The sequence below is a fragment of the Macrosteles quadrilineatus genome, unplaced genomic scaffold (assembly GCF_028750875.1).
Source record: "Macrosteles quadrilineatus isolate MER2022 unplaced genomic scaffold, UCM_ALF_1.0 Scaffold_4__1_contigs__length_99947679, whole genome shotgun sequence".
Taxonomy (NCBI): Eukaryota; Metazoa; Arthropoda; class Insecta; order Hemiptera; family Cicadellidae; genus Macrosteles; species Macrosteles quadrilineatus.
In genome coordinates, this window is record NW_026542597.1 from 42,964,298 (window position 1) to 42,982,086 (window position 17,789).

Here is a 17,789-nt window from a genome sequence, read left to right on the forward strand (position 1 = left end):
AAATATGTAAAATTAAAACTTTATGAATGGGAGCAACTTAAGGAATACTAGGTATTCTATAATTTCTATAAATTTCTATAATTTATATTCTACATTCTATAATTTTAAGACGTGACAAGGCAAAAAAATATCCAAATGATTTCACCATAAAATTAGTCTCTTCGCTCAGTTAAGAGGATGCAGTTTCATTCCGTTCGACATTGAAAATTTGCTGATAATCAAAGTTTCCAAACTGTAAAAATATGATAACATAGGATGCCACAGCTCCGATAATCTAGAAAAATATAATTATAATTAATTATTGGTGTGTATTATCAATAGTTACACATAAAGATGAAACCATCAGTAATACACTGTTTGTTAAATTATCGTTTCAGTTTTTTACTTTCTCCCATATCCATAGTATGCCATATGGAAAAAGTATTCTTTTTGTCAAAATTTTCGAGTTTGAGTTTTGAGTGGATATATCCCCTGAACCTGAACGCAAAAAAGCGGTTTTTGAAGTGATGTCTATGTGTGTGGATGTGTACAGAGCTACAGACCACACCTGTAGTCTGATTTTGATGAAATTTGGTATGTTCTAATCCATGGTATCTTCAGGCTTTTTTATTTTTTCTAAATTTTGTTTTTTAATGGTAAGTTTTCCAACAAACCCATAAAATAACGGAAATGTCGAATTTTCTCAAAAATGGCCTGAACGATTTTGATTAAAATTAGTATGTTATATAGTTCTTTAAATTCTGAACAAAATGGTCCAAATCCCATATCCGTAAAAATTACTGTTCAAAACTTATTGTAACTTATGTTATTTTCCCATAAAACCCCATAAACTAACAAAAACTGGATTTTAGGAAAAAAGCTGGTTTTGATTAAAATTAATGTGTTATGGTCCTTATAATTCTAAACAAAATAGTTCAAACCCCCTGCTGTATCAATTACAGTTCAAAAGCTATCGCAATTTTTGTGATTTTCCCTATAAAAAACAGTATCATAGTTACTCCCACCGCTTACCCATGATAAAGGTTGTTGGCGAGCTTATGGGAGAAAGTATGTATCAGATTGCTGATACCGTTTATCTATTATTTTATTCATACAACATGTAACAAGAATAACAAAATATAATATTTGTATACATTACTTTCAACACTAAAATATTTCCATTAAACAAATTTGAGAGGAAAAGTCAAATATGACAATGCTGATAGCACAGCATGAGCATGATGAATATTTTAAGCTTATCTAAAATGTGTAACTAGACAAAAGTGTTTTAGGTAGTTTCAAACAATTTTCTTTGCCTTACCTTAGTGAATAAGGAGTAATCAATTGTAAAGCAGTCAAAAGCTGTGAAAACGACTTTTCCATGAATCAATTCCAATGAAAAGTCCTCTAGCTGAAATCAAGTTCAAGTTCAAGAGCATAATTCGACAAAAAAACCATGCAGATGATACATTGATGTTTTTCTAGAATTTAATTTAAATTATCTTCATTCAGATCTGAAAATATTCTGAAGGGTTTTTTGAAATTTGTAAAGATGATGCTGAATACTTTAGAACAAACAAATAATCAATTTCATTCATGTAGTACAGAATGTGGTATACACAAAATTCTGCCATGGTCAGAATTAGCTTTTGTATTTTTAGAAAAATATCTGCAGTGAGTCCTTATCCTCCCTCCTTTGAATTTCATGTTCAAACATACAATCTTTAAAAATCTAATTCATCAGAACAGTTGTGAAAAAATGTATATTTTTGTTCATTTAACAAAGAAAAGTTGTCTACTCATCCCTTCCCTTTAGTTCAGCAGAAGTCCAACTTCTGTAGACAGAATTGGAATCAATTAAGAGGTCTATTAATGTCTCTTTCACTGTCCATAGGTTTTTATACAGTATGTACAAATAACCTTACATACATTTTTATTTTTTTTATATAAAACTGTTCTTTCTCATTGATGATGGAATAGCAACTTGCTCATTCAAGCCTAATTCTCTGTTAGTGATACTTGAAGAGGAATGGAAAATATTAAGTGAAATGAAAGAAATGTGTTTTCTTCAATGTGTGTATTTAGTTAACCGTACCAATTTAATTTAGCTCTAAGACTTTTTGGAGTTTTGATATAGGCTAAAACATACAAGATGTTGGCTAGCAATATCAAAACTATCATGAGTTCTATTTAATTAATTTTTTTTCAACTAATAATGTGGAAATACTCGTACCTCTCGTAAAATATCTTTATCCTCAGTTTCATTCATCAATTCATGAACAATATTCTCCATATTGTTAGCCTGAAATACAAGTCTATATTAGAAGTATGTGTGAAACCTTTAAATAAGAAGGTTTGTGCAAACTATCAGTAATCATAACAAGTATCATAAAATTTAATTTGATAAGGTTGTTTTACTCATATTTAATTCTTACAATTATGAAAGTTCAACAATTAATTACCATAAATTTTACTACTAAAGAAAAATGGATACATGTTACCAGTCTAAAATGAAAAATTACAATTATTTCACATACTTCAAATCCATTGGGCAAGCACCCAATTGTAATTTTATTCTATTTATATTGTATTCTATTTTTACTGGGTACAAGGATGAGTAACTGCTTATTTCCAATTTTCTTTTTCATTATTCAAATAATCAAGTCAGATTTAGTTAGCAACCTTATGCCTAGTATTAAATAATACAGTATCAGATTTTAATAATGAAATGCTACGTTCATTATCTCAACAGTCATCTGAAATTGTCAATTGTTCCCGGCAAAGTCGCTTGATTAAATGGGTTGGAGGGCTCGGTCCCAGGGGAGCAAGATGTTTTAGGTTGGGGTCACAAGGTAGAGAAAAATTCCCCTGCAAGATGGGGTCGAGAGGGGTGCAAACATATGTATTTTTAGAGCACTGCATATATAGCTTCTCTCGGGCCCATTGTGTGTCACAACGGCTCTGTATCTCGGTAGACAAGGAAAGCTCCTAATAACAACAAAAATGATTATCTCTACTGGCTCATTGGTCAAAAACCAATATCTCATTGTTTTGTCAATTGAGTTCAGCATGAAGTACAAGGTATTGTCCATCCATAAATCAACGTATCTGTAGAGCAACTGACACATATTGTTCAAATTTAATTAACAGATTAATTAATTGTCGATTAATTAACAGAGTCGTAACAAAGGTTACAAAATTATAAGTGTGAGAAATATAAAAAAGTTCTCTATACCTCTACACTGGTCCTGTGGCAGGCAAATATTATGGAGCCGAGCAGAACACCAAAGTTCTGGACAATTCCAACCATATAAGAGAAAAACATTACAGACCGAGTAAGAATGGTTTGAGGAATCACTTCAACATTTGAGTAATACATTAAACTCACTGTAAAGTATATGTACAGTATAGTCAACACTGTACTTTGGAACACTTGTAAGAGTAAAATAGGACCGTATCTGGTGTTATGCTTCTTGAGATAATCACGGTATATAGCATGAGCAAATTTTATTGTTTTTACCCTTGCAATATCCTTCAATTGCTGAGGCGACACGGTGATAAACCTGATACCACTTGTGATTCTTTTCTTTTGAATCAGCCTGATTTCTTCGTTTAGAGCTTGAAACCTATATTTAAAGATTGTAACTGCCGAGCAAAAGTAGTACGAGAAGTAAATAGAATACACCATCCCGAGACAGTTGGCTAGAGCTAAGATAAGTGCTGAGAACAAATCCCAAACTCCCAACATGGTGAGTGCTATAGTGTATGTGTAGAAGCCAGTCACACAGACACAATAAGTAGTCACAATTACGGATGACACTTGTAAATAGCGCTTCATCACTCCAAACCACACTTTTACCCCAACAGTGAAGAGACATTGGTCGGCGTAGACCAAATCATTTATTCTAGATTTGAAGGTGTTGCTATTGTCATATAAGGCTCGTAAAATTAGTAAAACTGGAACAAGATTCTCACAAAACTTCTGCATATAGATTGCAAACATCGGTAGGCTAAAGGTAAAAAATTTATTTGTAAAATAAAAACTTATAGGAAAATATATTACGAACCAGAGCATCAAGATCACTGCATAAATTACAGGCAAACGTTTGTATCTACCATGTATTTGAGGGGTGTAAGGGGAAATTCCAAGGGCATTGATAACATAAAGCAGTATTTTACAAGCGTCTACAGATTCTTTAAGTAATGTGGAATAAGAGTACATTTTCATAGATTACAGATAACGTTGAAAAATACTAAGTAATTGCAAAAACTCGGTCCTGGAAGTCCAATTCAGTGTAATCCATTTATATGTACTTGAATATTCAATTGATGAAAGCTATCTTGTGACCGAATCAATAAAGTAAACTGTCAAAGAAATTAAATTCCTAAAATGATTAAATCTTCTATGGACGCCTATACCTTATTACACTAATGAGAAATAATACACTAATTGAGTGCACCGTACATGGTATATTTTATAATTGTACTTTTTTATATTATGATCACTTTGCAGTACAAATGACGCTTAAACAAATTTAAATTCAGTTAAAAAAAATGTGTTACTTTCGAAGAGGATTCTCTATGATTTAAATGGAGCAGCCAATGTGACAGTTTTCTATATATGATGGTTCCTTAATAATTGATTTATCTTTTTTTACTTTTAGAAGGAGATATCGTTCAGTGGTACTATATCCTTCACTCAAACCTTCCTAACCCACTGTTAAAAATTTACAAAACAGAATACTAATCTAAAATAGAGTATACAGCAAAAAAAATATGTCTAATATAATACACTATAAGTATTATCACTAAAGACAGTTATCATCAAAAATGTTTAGTAGAAAACTTTTGAAATATTTTAATAATTGGTTTAAGGTAAGAATATCCACTTGGCCATTAAGGCCTGTACAATAACATAGAGAAAGAATGAAGATTTCCTTAGGTCAATCTTTTGGCATTAACAACTACTGATATTGTAATATGTTATCTCCCATGATAAAGGTATTTTTCCCACAGGGAAATTCAACGTACAAGGATAATATAGGACAAGGATAGTAAGTTATAGGAAGATCAAGTGATCCCTCTCCTTTCCCTAACCCAATATGATCAAATATTGTAACGTTATCATATATATATTACACAATGATTGCAAGAACTGAATAGCTCTGATCTAGAATTAAATAGTTGCAGCGCCTTTGCAGTACAGTATACTCTCAGTAATCTGGCAGATATAGGACTGTGATATTGCCGGATTAGTGAAAATGCAGGATTCCTGGAACGTTATCAATAAAAACACTTAAAATGCACTTAAGTGATTCGTTAAGAGATCCGAAGATCGCGCGATCTGGCATGCCGATGATGTTTCCGTAATCGTGGGAGTCGTTGATAACGTCTAAACATCCGCGGGAGATGTTCATGATTTGGCCGCGATCGCGCATGACAACCATGACGTTTCCGTGACTGCGGGAGTCGTTGATAACGTCTAAACGTCCACAGGAGATGTTCATGATTTTACCGCGATCGCGCATGACAACGATGACCTTTCCATGACCGCGGGAGGCAATGATAACGTCTACACATCCGCGGGAGATGTTCATGATTTTTCCGCAATCGCGCATGACGACGATGACGACCGCAGGAGATGTTCATGGCTTTGTCACGATCGCGCAAGACGACGATGACGTTTCCGTGACCGCGGGAGTGAATAAGGATGTTTACACGGCCACGGAAGATGGTAAAACTATTGCTGCGACTGCGGAATACAACGATAATGTCGACACGGCCGCGGGAGATAATCAGAAGACCTCACCCGCCAAAAGATGCCAGATTACTGGAGTGCCGGGATGGTGCAGTGCCGGATTAGAGAGGGTCTACTGTAGTTACAATTACTTTGATTTCAAAAAGTACATTTAAATTGATTATTTAAACTGCATTGGGAAACATTAGATGCAATGTTTTGGTAAAAAAATATGTGATGATAAATACCTCTGAAGCAGACATGGCACATGTTATTGTTGTAGCTGCTACATTCAGGGTCCCTTGTACTAGAGTCAGTATGTTTGTAAGATCTGGTGATTTATTTGACGTCACAACATCACTAATCAAAGAGGTTATACTGATGATAACAGCTGCTACATTTTGCAAAAAGTGAAGAAGAATAACAAGACCATGTCTTTGGTTGAATGCTAACATCACAATTCTGTTCACAGCGTGAACTTTTTTCAATGTGTTAATTTTCATTATACTACTCACATTGAATAGTCTTACTTTAAGAGCCAGATTATTATATTTCTTCATGGAATTCATTGCTCGGTTCATAACTTGAAAGCGGTGGTGAAAAAGTAAATTTGTGAGGCAATAAAACCAATTGAAAAACACAGTATAGATTGCAAAAATACCACTAAACATTGAAAATGCCAGATCCAAATTGAAGTTCAAATGTTTGTTCTTTTTCACAATCAAATAGAAATACAATGTTGTGTGTGTCGTAGAATAGAGTAATACCAAAGAATGTGTGATTCTCAAAAACCTTTTTGTCCAAATGAAATTAATTTTCTCACCAATCTTAAACACAAGTTGGTCTGCCTTTACTACATCCAGTACATTTTCTTGTAGCTGCTGGCCGTTTTCATTGAAAGAGTTCACAATCAATATAAGTGGCACTGCACATTCTATAGCCTTTTGCAACACCAGAGTCACAAAAGATACCGTGAAACTGTGGTGATGCAGGTGAATCAAGGTGATTGGTATATTACATGAAAAAAATAATATTAAGAATGACGAGTAAAGAAAAGGTAAATACTTAAACTTTGCAGGCAAGTTTGGGTTGTAAGGAGACAAGCCCAAAAAGTTTAAAGAGACGAAAATAAGTCTCCCAGCAGTTGCGTGCAAGTGCAATATTTTTTCTATTGTGTAAGCCATCAATAGCTGACAAAACCATACAGGAATTTAAACTTGAAACAGAATTTCAAGAACCTAACACAACATACAAATACTCTTAGAACCATAAATTTAATCAGGTGATTGAACTTCTGCCAAGAATATCAGTTTGTTTTAGAGATTACACTCTCCCTTCATTGTAGTGTCAAATACTTAAGTGATTAAATTATGTGGTCGTCCTGAATAATCCATATTGAAGTGGAAATAGAGCTAATGCTTACAATATGTTGATTAAAAACTCTTTAAAACAATCGTTTTTATTTATTTATAATTTTTTTTATGTAAAATGATTCTTCTCTAAGAGATTCCTGACACAACTCTAATGTACTACTATAAAGTACTGAATACAGTTCTGTTTCGTTACGTCTTAGGCCCCTGCTATACGCACAGCTTTGTCACAGCAGATAAAACACAAAAGTCTGATCACAAAAAACATAGCTGTTGTACGAGCAGAAAAATCTCTGTCATCGTGGCATACATTCAGTAGTGGAGCTGATAAAAGAAGCATAAACTCTGCGACAGTACCTAACCTACTGAGATCAGCAAACTCACTAATCTGACTATTCTGACTTGCTCTAGTGTGAGGTGTCAAAAATATACTTGAGACGAGCAAGAAAGAGCCCGAGCAGAGAGCACAGTGGGGAAATTCCTATTGCACAGGGTACAGGGTCTTCCTCCACCATGAGAGTTTAAAGGGCAAGGGGGGTGGTGTTGGACTTTGCTCTAGACACCAGTGACCAGTGTTAGAAAAGAGGAGTATTTTAGGTTGCCCTGAGTAGGTGGTAAAACAAAAAAAAAACATGTTACATTACATCCCCTACCTACCTTTCCCCACACACTATAGAAAGTGTAAGTTCTACCATAGCTTTCATGTTGAAAACAAGTAGGATTGAGGGAAAAAAGTTGTTGGAGGAGGACCGTTACACTCCATGTGACCAAATAAGGGCTATTTTTCTTGTCTAAAGCATTTTGGCTTTTATTATTACTGTGTTGTTTTCTATACCTTGTTTGTATATTTAATTTAGTGTTTAAAACATCGGAGCAACACTATGACCATGAACCAGTGAGACTGGATTAATGAAAAAGAGAGTGACTGTAAAAATATGGTTGGAGGATATATAAAATAGAGCTTTCGCTTCGTGTTGTAGTATAAACCAGCTTAACAAATAAATGCGAGCTAGAGAAAGTGTTATTTCTGTGGAAGAGATAATAACAACCCACAAACATGAGAAAAATGCGACATCTGAGTATCTTTCATCATTGTATATCATTGGTTTCTCCAGACCACCAAAAATGTGTATGTATATTATCAAGTCCTTAAATTATATAATAACAAGATACAAGAGAATATACAACCCATTTTATTCAACTATTTTAACTGAATGAAAAATATATAAACACAAACATAAACAATAGAAACAATAACATAAACCATGTGTGTTAAGAAATCATATGTTGATGACAACTCCTTATTAATCCTCCCCCTCAAATTTACACGGCCGAATGTGGTTAATGTGCCTTCTCCAAACCTGCCCATTGTCCATCTCGATTTGATAATGCACCAATCCTTCTCTCCTTCTTACGTTTCCAAATTTCCACTTTCCGTCTTTTCCGAAATTGCGCATCTGAACCCTGTCCCCCACCCGGAACTCTCTTTTGATTTTAGTACATCCGTCGGGCATTTCTGTGTGATCTTGGGGTTTCTTCATAAGATCCAGCCTTGTCCTTATTCGTCTCCCAAACATAAGTTCATATGCCGAGGACCCTGTAGCATTTGTGGCATTCCTTAGTGACATTAGGATGTGATTTATTTTGAAGTGCAAATCTCCTCCATCATTCTCCATTGCTATTAACTGTTTCTTTACAGTCTGAACAAATCTCTCTGCCTGTCCGTTGGTTGCAGGGTGATAGGGGGCAGAGAATTTGTGTGTGACGCCACAAGCTTGTAGAAATTGGTTGAAAATAGATGATGTGAAGTTAGGGCCATTGTCAGAGACTAACGTGAACGGGTAACCAAAGGTGGAGAAGAGTTTCCTGAGCTGTTGAATGCACCAATTAGATGTTGTAGTTTTGGTTGGTATGACTTCAACCCACTTTGAATAGGCATCAACGATAACAAAAAGGTATTGCCCATAAATTGGACCTGCAAAGTCGATGTGTATTCGTTGCCAAGGTCCTGATGGAACCAGCCAAGGATGGACATCTACTTTTTCAGGAAGATTCTGCTTCAAACAGCATGGACGACAAGACTTTGCTAGATCTTCTATGTTACGGTCAATGTGTTTCCAGTAACAAAAACTTCTTGCAAGATTTTTCATTTTCACAACTCCTAAGTGTCCTAGATGAAGTTCATTGAGTACTTTTCCTTGTAGTTTTTCAGGAATTACTACTCTGGAACCACGAAAAATGCAGCCATCATGAAGTGAATACTCATTATTCTTCAAGCCAATATGTTCTAAATCCGTGCCATCTTGAAGTGCTTTCAAAAGAGGTTTTAGCTCATTGTCGTTTGATGTTTCATTTGCAATATTTTCATGTGTTACAGGCATTGATTCAATTTGATTAATGAAAAAGGCTTTGTGTTGATCGATTTGATTTGTCGGTGGATGCTCATTAGGAAAACGAGACATGTAGTCTGCATTACCATGTGATTTGGTGTTCCTATATTCAATAGTATAATCAAAGCCAGAGAGGAAGTGAGCGTAATTGAAAATACGTGTGGCAGTCATAGTAGGTAAGGTTCTGTATGGGTCAAAGATTGAAACAAGTGGCTTATGATCTGTTACAAGGATAAACTTTCTGCCATAACAATAATGGTAGAACTTCTTCAATCCCCAGTAAATCGCCAGTGCCTCTTTGTCTATCTGACTGTACTTTTTCTCACTTGCAGTGAGAGATCGAGAAGCGAATGAAATTGGCCGTTCAGTACCATCTTTGTAGCGGTGAGAAAGAACAATTCCTAATCCGACTGGAGAAGCGTCCGTGGCTAGTACTAAGGTTTCATTTTCATCAAAATGAGCAAGGACCCGGTCACTAGCTATCTCAGCCTTAACTTTTTCAACGCATTTATCACATTCTCTGGTCCAAACGAACTTAGTGTGTGCCTTTAATAGATTGTGTAGTGGATTCAAGATTGTGTTCAAATTGGGAATAAATTTCTGGTAGTAATTAGTCAAGCCCAGGAATGTTCGTAGCTCTGACACATTTGACGGTTTTGGTGATTTTAAGATTGCTTCCACTTTGTCCTTGTTCTTGTGTAGACCATTTTGATCTATAGTATGTCCAAGGTAATCGATTTGTGTTTGAAAAAACTTACATTTGTCTTTATTTAGTTTGAGGTTGTGTCTCCTGATGACTTTCAAAACACTTTCTAGCCTTGTTAGGGCTTCAGACTCAGTCGAACCTTGAATAATAATATCGTCAAAAAAACACTGAACGCCATCAATTCCAGAAAGTATTTTGTCCATTAACCCTTGCCATAGAGCCGGAGCCGTCTTGATTCCGAACATGAGTCGATTTACCTTATATTGTCCTTTATGTGTACTGATTGTTTGAAGTAGCGCACTTTCTTGGTCCATTGCCATGTGTAAATAAGCGTTACTAATGTCTAGTGTACAAAAGTACTTACCACCACTCATTTTTGCAAAAATGTCCTCTATACGTGGAATAGGGTATTTGATGTCCTTAATTTGTTTATTTAAAGTCACTTTGAAATCTGCACAGATTCTGATCTTGCCGCTGGGTTTCACGACTGGAACAATTGGAGTTCCCCAATCACTTTGTTCGACCTTCGAGATGATTCCTATTTTTTCCAATCTGTCCAGTTCTTCTTCAACTTTAGGTCTTAAAGCATATGGCACTAAACGAGGTTTCATGTAAACCGGTTTGGCATCTTCAAGTAGTTGTATATGACCTTCTACCTCGGGAATAACACCAATATTTTGTTCAAATACATCCTTGTAATTCTCAATCAGTCTATCGATATCTGCATGCATGTAAGAACTTGTAATACTCCTAATGTCAGCCCAATCTAGTTTAACTTCCCTTATCCAATCACGTCCAAAGATAGGATCGACATTCCGGTTGATCACGTATAGTTTACCAATGAAATTGTGATTTTTGTACGTGCATTTCACAAATACATATCCAACAGGCTCGAAAACCTCCCCAGTATAAGTACGAAGTTCCACTTTCGTTTTGTGAATGGATTTGTTCAATCCTAGATTCATGTAATCCTTGTAAGATATGGTGCTCAATGCGGCCCCAGTATCTAGTTCCATTGTAATTTCATTTCCCTCAATGTTCACCTCCAAATTAAACTTATCTGAGTTTTTTGAAGTTATTAAGTTCATTTCATAAGACTCATCTTCTTCAACTAAGACATCAGCTTGACATGTGTTTCTCAAGTTCTTAAATTTTGCCATGGAATTCTCGCTCAGACACACTCGAGCGATGTGACCCATCTTTCCACATTTTCTACACCAGTGTTCAGTAAATTTACATTTGTTAGCTTTATGCTTTTCGTCACCGCATCTGTAACACTTCCCCTTAAGTGATTGGAATGTGAATGAACTGTTGTTGTGTCCTGTAGATTTAATTCTCATTTCGCTGTTTGTATTGAATTGTTTATTAGTAGTATTTGAGATCACTTGATTAATTTCGGCTTTATGTTGTGAAGATGTAATCATCGTATTTTCAGTTTTAGATAGTTCCATTATCTTAGCAGTATTTATGACTTCCTGGAAGGTCTTGTCTGATTCTACTTGTAGTAGTTTCGTTCTAATCTCAGCATCTCGCAATCCTCTGATGAACTGTAAACGTAGCATAGTTTCAGCTGTAGACTTTCCACAAGAACATTTGAATTCACAAGGAGTAACAAGTTTCTTTAGTTCAACTGTAAAATCTGTAACGGATTCACCTACCATTTGCTCTCGTACTATAAAATTATGTTGCCGTGCCCAAACGCTTGGTTGAGGATCCAAGTATTGCTTTAGTAAAGCTATAAGGTCATCATAATCTTTCTGAAGTGGCGTTTCAGGTGTACAAATGTTGTAGAGCTTTTGATGTAACGTGGGAGGTAGGGCATTAAGTAGGGTGAATGTCTTTGTAGTTTCGTCTGATATGTGTTTCAGGTGCATAAATACTTCAAGTCTTTTTGTAAAATTGTCAAAAGATTCATCTTCACTGTAAGGTACAAATGAAATATGGAATGTTGAAGCTGTATTGCCAGTAGAGTTGCTTGCATTACCATTGATTTCTTGAGTTGAATTCGAAAGTGAAATAGGTTTCAACTGCCTCAACATAATCTTCAACTTAATGAATACTTCTTCAATGTCCATCTTGTAATTTACTTTTTCATCCAGGTCTGTGTAGTTTATTATTAGTTCTATGTTCTCTTGTACTTCAAGAAATTTAGTCCATGTTGAGTCCAGAAGTTCTAGACGTTCGTCAACTTGCCCAGGATCAATTTCCTGATTGTTCAGCTTGTTTGTTAATTTAGTAAATTGTGCCTTGATTGATTTTCTAATCCTTTTGTAACTTGTAATGTTAGTTGACTCCATTTTGGTTTTCCTCGTCGCCAGTTATCAAGTCCTTAAATTATATAATAACAAGATACAAGAGAATGTACAACCCATTTTATTCAACTATTTTAACTGAATGAAAAATATATAAACACAAACATAAACAATAGAAACAATAACATAAACCATGTGTGTTAAGAAATCATATGTTGATGACAACTCCTTATTATATATAAGAATTCATTAGAAATTAATGAAGAAAGTCCTTGAAAATACCACATAATATGATACGGACATATTTTCTATTACAATTATAGTTATTAAGACTTTTTACAGATAATTTAGCATTTTATCACAAACAAAAGTTTATTTTATGTGTTTTTCTTCAAATAGAAAAACTAATAAAAACAGTAGCTATATTTCATCACTATGGCATAAAGTGACTAAAGGACCAGGGCAAAAAAAGATCATTGTCAATTTTTGTTTTTAATGCCATTTTGTAGACTGAGTTGAATAGATTACAACCACAGTTACATTTAGCGGGAAAAGGGATAAGAGTCCAGTTAAATAATGGATCAAATAAACGTGGTCAGGGGGGAAGAAATATCATAGTCTCATGTGTCGGTGGGAAGAAAGCTCAGAGTCCAATAATGAATGGTGGGGGTAATGCGTTTTTTTTTTCTTATTGTTGTGTTTTACTTGTTTGCAAGTTGTGCAGGAACAATAGTTTGTGTTAAACATTTTTGTTATTAATATCATATAATTTAAATAAAACATGAAATGTAGGAATCATTATTAGGCCTATACTAGTGAAATTATCGTGTTTAGTGCAATGGATACGGATGAAAGGTATGGTGATCCTAGTCCTGATGACCAAGAAATTAAAGTTTTTCTTAACACGTTCTTTACCGATCTCCACATATTTGCTACGCTGCGGTCATTACCACGTCCCGAGGTATACATTATAATATTACATGTAGGCCGGATGTCACTTGGTTATCAGTACACGCAAACCACGGGCCTCAATGTGATACATAATATGTAATGATAAATACCTCTGAAGCAGACATGGCACATGTTATTGTTGTAGCTGCTACATTCAGGGTGCTTTGTGCTAGAGTCAGTATGTTTGTAAGATCTGGTGATTTATTTGACGTCACAACATCACTAATCAAAGAGGTTATGCTGATGATAACAGCTGCTACATTTTGAAAAAAATGAAGAAGAATAACAAGACCATGTCTTTGGTTAAACGCTAAAATCACAATTCTGTTCACAGCATGAACTTTTTTCAATGTGTTGATTTTCATTATACTACTCACATTGAATAGTCTTACTTTAACAGCCATATTATTATATCTCTTCATGGAATTCATTGCTTGATTCATAACTTGAAAGCGATAGTGAAAAAGTAAATTTGTTAGGCAATAATACCAATTAAAAAACAAAGTGTAAATTGCAAAGACAACACTAAACATAGAAAATACCAAATTAAGATTCGAATCTCTGTTCTTTTTCTCCTTCAAATAGAAATTCAATGTTGAATTTGTAACAGCATAGAATAAAACCAAAGTATGTGTGGTTCTTAAGAGTTTTTTTATCCAAATAAAATTTATTTTTTCACCAATTTTGAACAAAAGTTGATCTGCCGTTACTACCTCCAATACATTTGCTTGGAGCTGCTGGCCGTTTTCATTGAAAGAGTTCACAATCAGTATAAGTGGCACAGCACATTCTATAGCCTTTTGCAAACAAAGAGTCACGAAAGATACCGTGAAACTGTGGTAATGCAGGTGAATCAAGGCAATTGGAATATTGCAAGAAAAAAATAATATTAGAAGTAAGGAATAAAGAGAAGGTAAAAAGTTCAACTTCTTTGGCAGATTTGGATTTTAAGGAGACAATCCCAAAGAATTTACTGTGATGAAAAGAAGTCTCCCCACAGTTGCGTGCATGTGCAATATTTTCTCTATTGTGTAAGATATCATTAATAGGTGACAAAACCCTACAGGGATTTAAAATTGAAACTAAATTTCAAGAACAAACACAACATGAAAACCAATTCTTTTAGTACCAGTAATGTAATCAAGTTATTGAATGTTGTAATGGTAATGAATAATAACTTGGTTATGCAATTAGACCCTTCAGTCTTCATTGCACTGTCAAATGATAAGTGATAACTTATAGGGGTAGAAGTAGAGCTGATAATTCCCTATATATTTATATATTTATAAATATAAATTAAAATTTAAATAAACATAATCAGCAATCTTACACATACTCCCTCTCATAATCTTGGCAACAACCCTTATCTTTAAAAAGTTCTGCCTTCATTTGGATATAAAATTTCTTCTGGGAAAGATAAAATATGAATTACTCTAATTTAAAAATGACTTTTTTTCATATCAAAACCATTAATACACTTAATAAACTCCTCTCTCATTTCAGGCATATTTCCACCCAAAATAAAGTTATTCCCATATTTTAAAAAAAGGTAATCCTAAAGATCCATCATGCTATCACCCCATTGCAATCTTACCTGCATTTTATAAAATTTATGTAACTGTAAATTTATAACTAATACTATATGCTCAATATACATAGGTATTTTTCTATCGGTCTACATTTGAGATAAATTAATTCAAATTAGGTTAAAGTGCTATATACAGAGTGCAAAACTTCATCTACAGCACACGGACAAATAAAAATGGCTAATTGCAATACAGTATTTCTATGAATATCATACCTCAGAACTGGTTGAGTAACATGCTTTGATTAGTAAACACACTACCATGACAAAGTTTTGGAAAATGCCAAATGTCAATATAGCTACAAAGATTTCTTCAGAAAATTTTCCACCAGTGTTGGCTAATGTTTGCATAAACAAGTTCAACAAAAAGTATATATAGAGGGTAATAACTGAAACGCTTTGTCCAAACTGCATCAGCATTACATGACCGAATCGTTTGTTGAAACCCACTATTGTCTCTCGGTAAATGGAATGGGCTAGTTTCAGCGTCTGTATTTTTGCTATTTTTCTTAACTGATAAGGTTTGACCTTGATTACTCTTTCCTTAGACTCGCGTTTATTTTCACCTAAATTCCTCATTTCATCATTCAGCATTTGAAATCTGTATTTGAACAGCAGAAAAGCGGTGGCGAAGTAATAAACGAGATAAACATTGTAAATCAGACTTAGACTGGTTATAATCGCAAACGTTACACTGCAATAGATGTTCATAATATCTTTAAGTGCTAAAGTAAAATGATAAATGATTATTATCAATACACTTATAATGTAAAATGTCTGACCAAAGAAGGAAAACTTTACATATTTTTTCATTTTATCAAACCAAACTTCGATTCCTACAGAATACAGACATTGGTCTACGTAAACAAGGTCATCGAGATTTACCGGGTAGCTTCTGTCGTTCAGGGCTCCCAGAACCACAACAGCTGGGATCAGATTCTCACCCAGCTGTTGTAACAACACTGCGAGAATCGGAAATGAAAATTTGAAATAATTCTGCATGAGATACACACTCAGGGGTACATGGATGATAAACCAAATCATTAAAATCATCGCGTAAATGATTGGCAGGAATCTCAGTTTGTCCGGGACTTCTGGATTGTACGGAGAGAGTCCTAAGCAGTTGACTATCCACATCAGGATGGTTATCATGTCCATGGTCTTGTGATAAATTGTTGAGTAGGAATACATTTTAAACTGTGAGAGAAAACCCAGTTCACTGTAAAGTGGTTAAAGACTAGGGACAAAACTAATTTCACTTGAATAACTAATAATCAATACTCATTACTTTACCCCTGGGACCAATTTAGCCTTCTATTTAAATAACCTTTGTTACATGGATATACTTATAAAAATATAAAATCAAAATACAGTAGACCGGTACTTGAGAAACTTCTTAGTGAATAGTGGAGGATGAATAGTAAGGGAAATAATATTAAAATTCCATATACATTTGATTATGAAAAACATCTTATATAAAATAAATACCTTCTTTGGACGAGTATTTTATGATGCATTGATGGAACATTATTTACAATACTGTCCTCCTGTCAGAGTACTCGTCAGCTTTTTATGAACATTTAATAAAAGACATGAAGATCGAGCCTTCGCATGGTAAAATATATTACAGCACGTCTCAAAACCATTTTTTAATATAGGTACAGTTGCAAATAGGTTAATATGTAGGACGGTGGCAATTTGAATTTAGTGAACAAAGATTCTGTATGCTTGTTAAGTCAAATTAGTTTTAATTTTTGTTTTAACTAACTACTTGATTTACCACATACCTCAAATATTAAAGGGGCAATAGAGACATTACTATTTTTTTTTTCTCAATATTATTATTTTTTTTTTTTTGTGTCTTACTGTTAGATCTGTAAATGTTTTACTTTTAACTGGCTTGAGTTAAAACAGCAGTTGACCAACCAATAAAATCAGAGTCTCCTCAAATACAACGCTGCATCGAAACAAAGGTGGCAACGACGCCTAAAGAAATACAATAAGGTCACCATTTCAGTCATATTATGCAAATATACTGTAACAAAAGAACAAATCGTAATTTGTTACTAAAATCTAGAACCCACAGTTCACTGTTCAATGCATCAAAGATTTTAACAGTTTTGAATTTAAGTGAGGTAATTAGTGTGGAAAACTAATTAAATCAAAGCTGTTATCAAGGAAAACAAAAATTAGACCAGTACCTGTATATGGAGGGGAAAATTGTATCCTGAGCAAAAACACGGAAAAAATTATAACCTTTGAGAATAAAGTTCTAAGAGCTATTATATGGTCCAGTGTGTGAAGATGGAGTATAGTAGCCAAGACACAGAGACATACACCAGCACAACACACGACATGCCGCCAATTTTTCCCTCCCACAACACCATCTGAGTCTGTACGAGAAGAAACCATCCTACAAAGGTGCTCTGTACTTTAACAACCTACCAGAGCACCTCAAGAGAGAACAACCCAATCTGCTCAAGAAGCACCTGACAACATGGCTTATGGACCGGCCGTTCTACTCTGAGGATGAATTCTTAAACAATAAGCTACCATGAAAAAAAGAAGAAAAAGAAGAAAAAATTCTAATTGTAATTGCAAATTACTGTAATAGTTCACGTACATACTGTACATTTTATGTACCTGACGCATGAATGTTCTCTAGGAATATTTCAATAAAGATTTTGTCTATTGTCTATTGTCTATTGTATGGAGAATCCTTCACAACCAAGAGTTAAGATAATCATTCCGAGACCCCGATATTGTAGAAAAGGCCAAAAGCAGAAGGCTAATGTGGGTTGGCCATATCTTGAGGAGAA

The 17,789-nt window shown here is 34.4% G+C and overlaps 2 protein-coding genes across 2 annotated transcripts; both read right to left on the reverse strand.

The window, feature by feature from the left end:
* Window positions 1–47: 47 nt before the first annotated feature.
* LOC128991478 (putative gustatory receptor 28b) lies at window positions 48–6,015 on the reverse strand. The gene is made up of 4 exons (XM_054414389.1): window positions 5,965–6,015; window positions 2,213–2,281; window positions 1,301–1,390; window positions 48–274 (listed from the first exon to the last, which is right to left on the reverse strand). The coding sequence occupies exons 1-4, from the start codon at window positions 5,977–5,979 to the stop codon at window positions 170–172; spliced, it is 279 nt and encodes a 92-aa protein (XP_054270364.1). The 5' UTR covers window positions 5,980–6,015; the 3' UTR covers window positions 48–169.
* Window positions 6,016–8,390: 2,375 nt separating this feature from the next.
* On the reverse strand, window positions 8,391–12,257 carry LOC128992884 (uncharacterized protein K02A2.6-like). Its single transcript, XM_054416630.1, has one exon. It carries the CDS (start codon window positions 12,255–12,257, stop codon window positions 8,391–8,393), a length of 3,867 nt encoding a protein of 1,288 aa, XP_054272605.1.
* Between the last annotated feature and the right edge of the window lie 5,532 nt (window positions 12,258–17,789).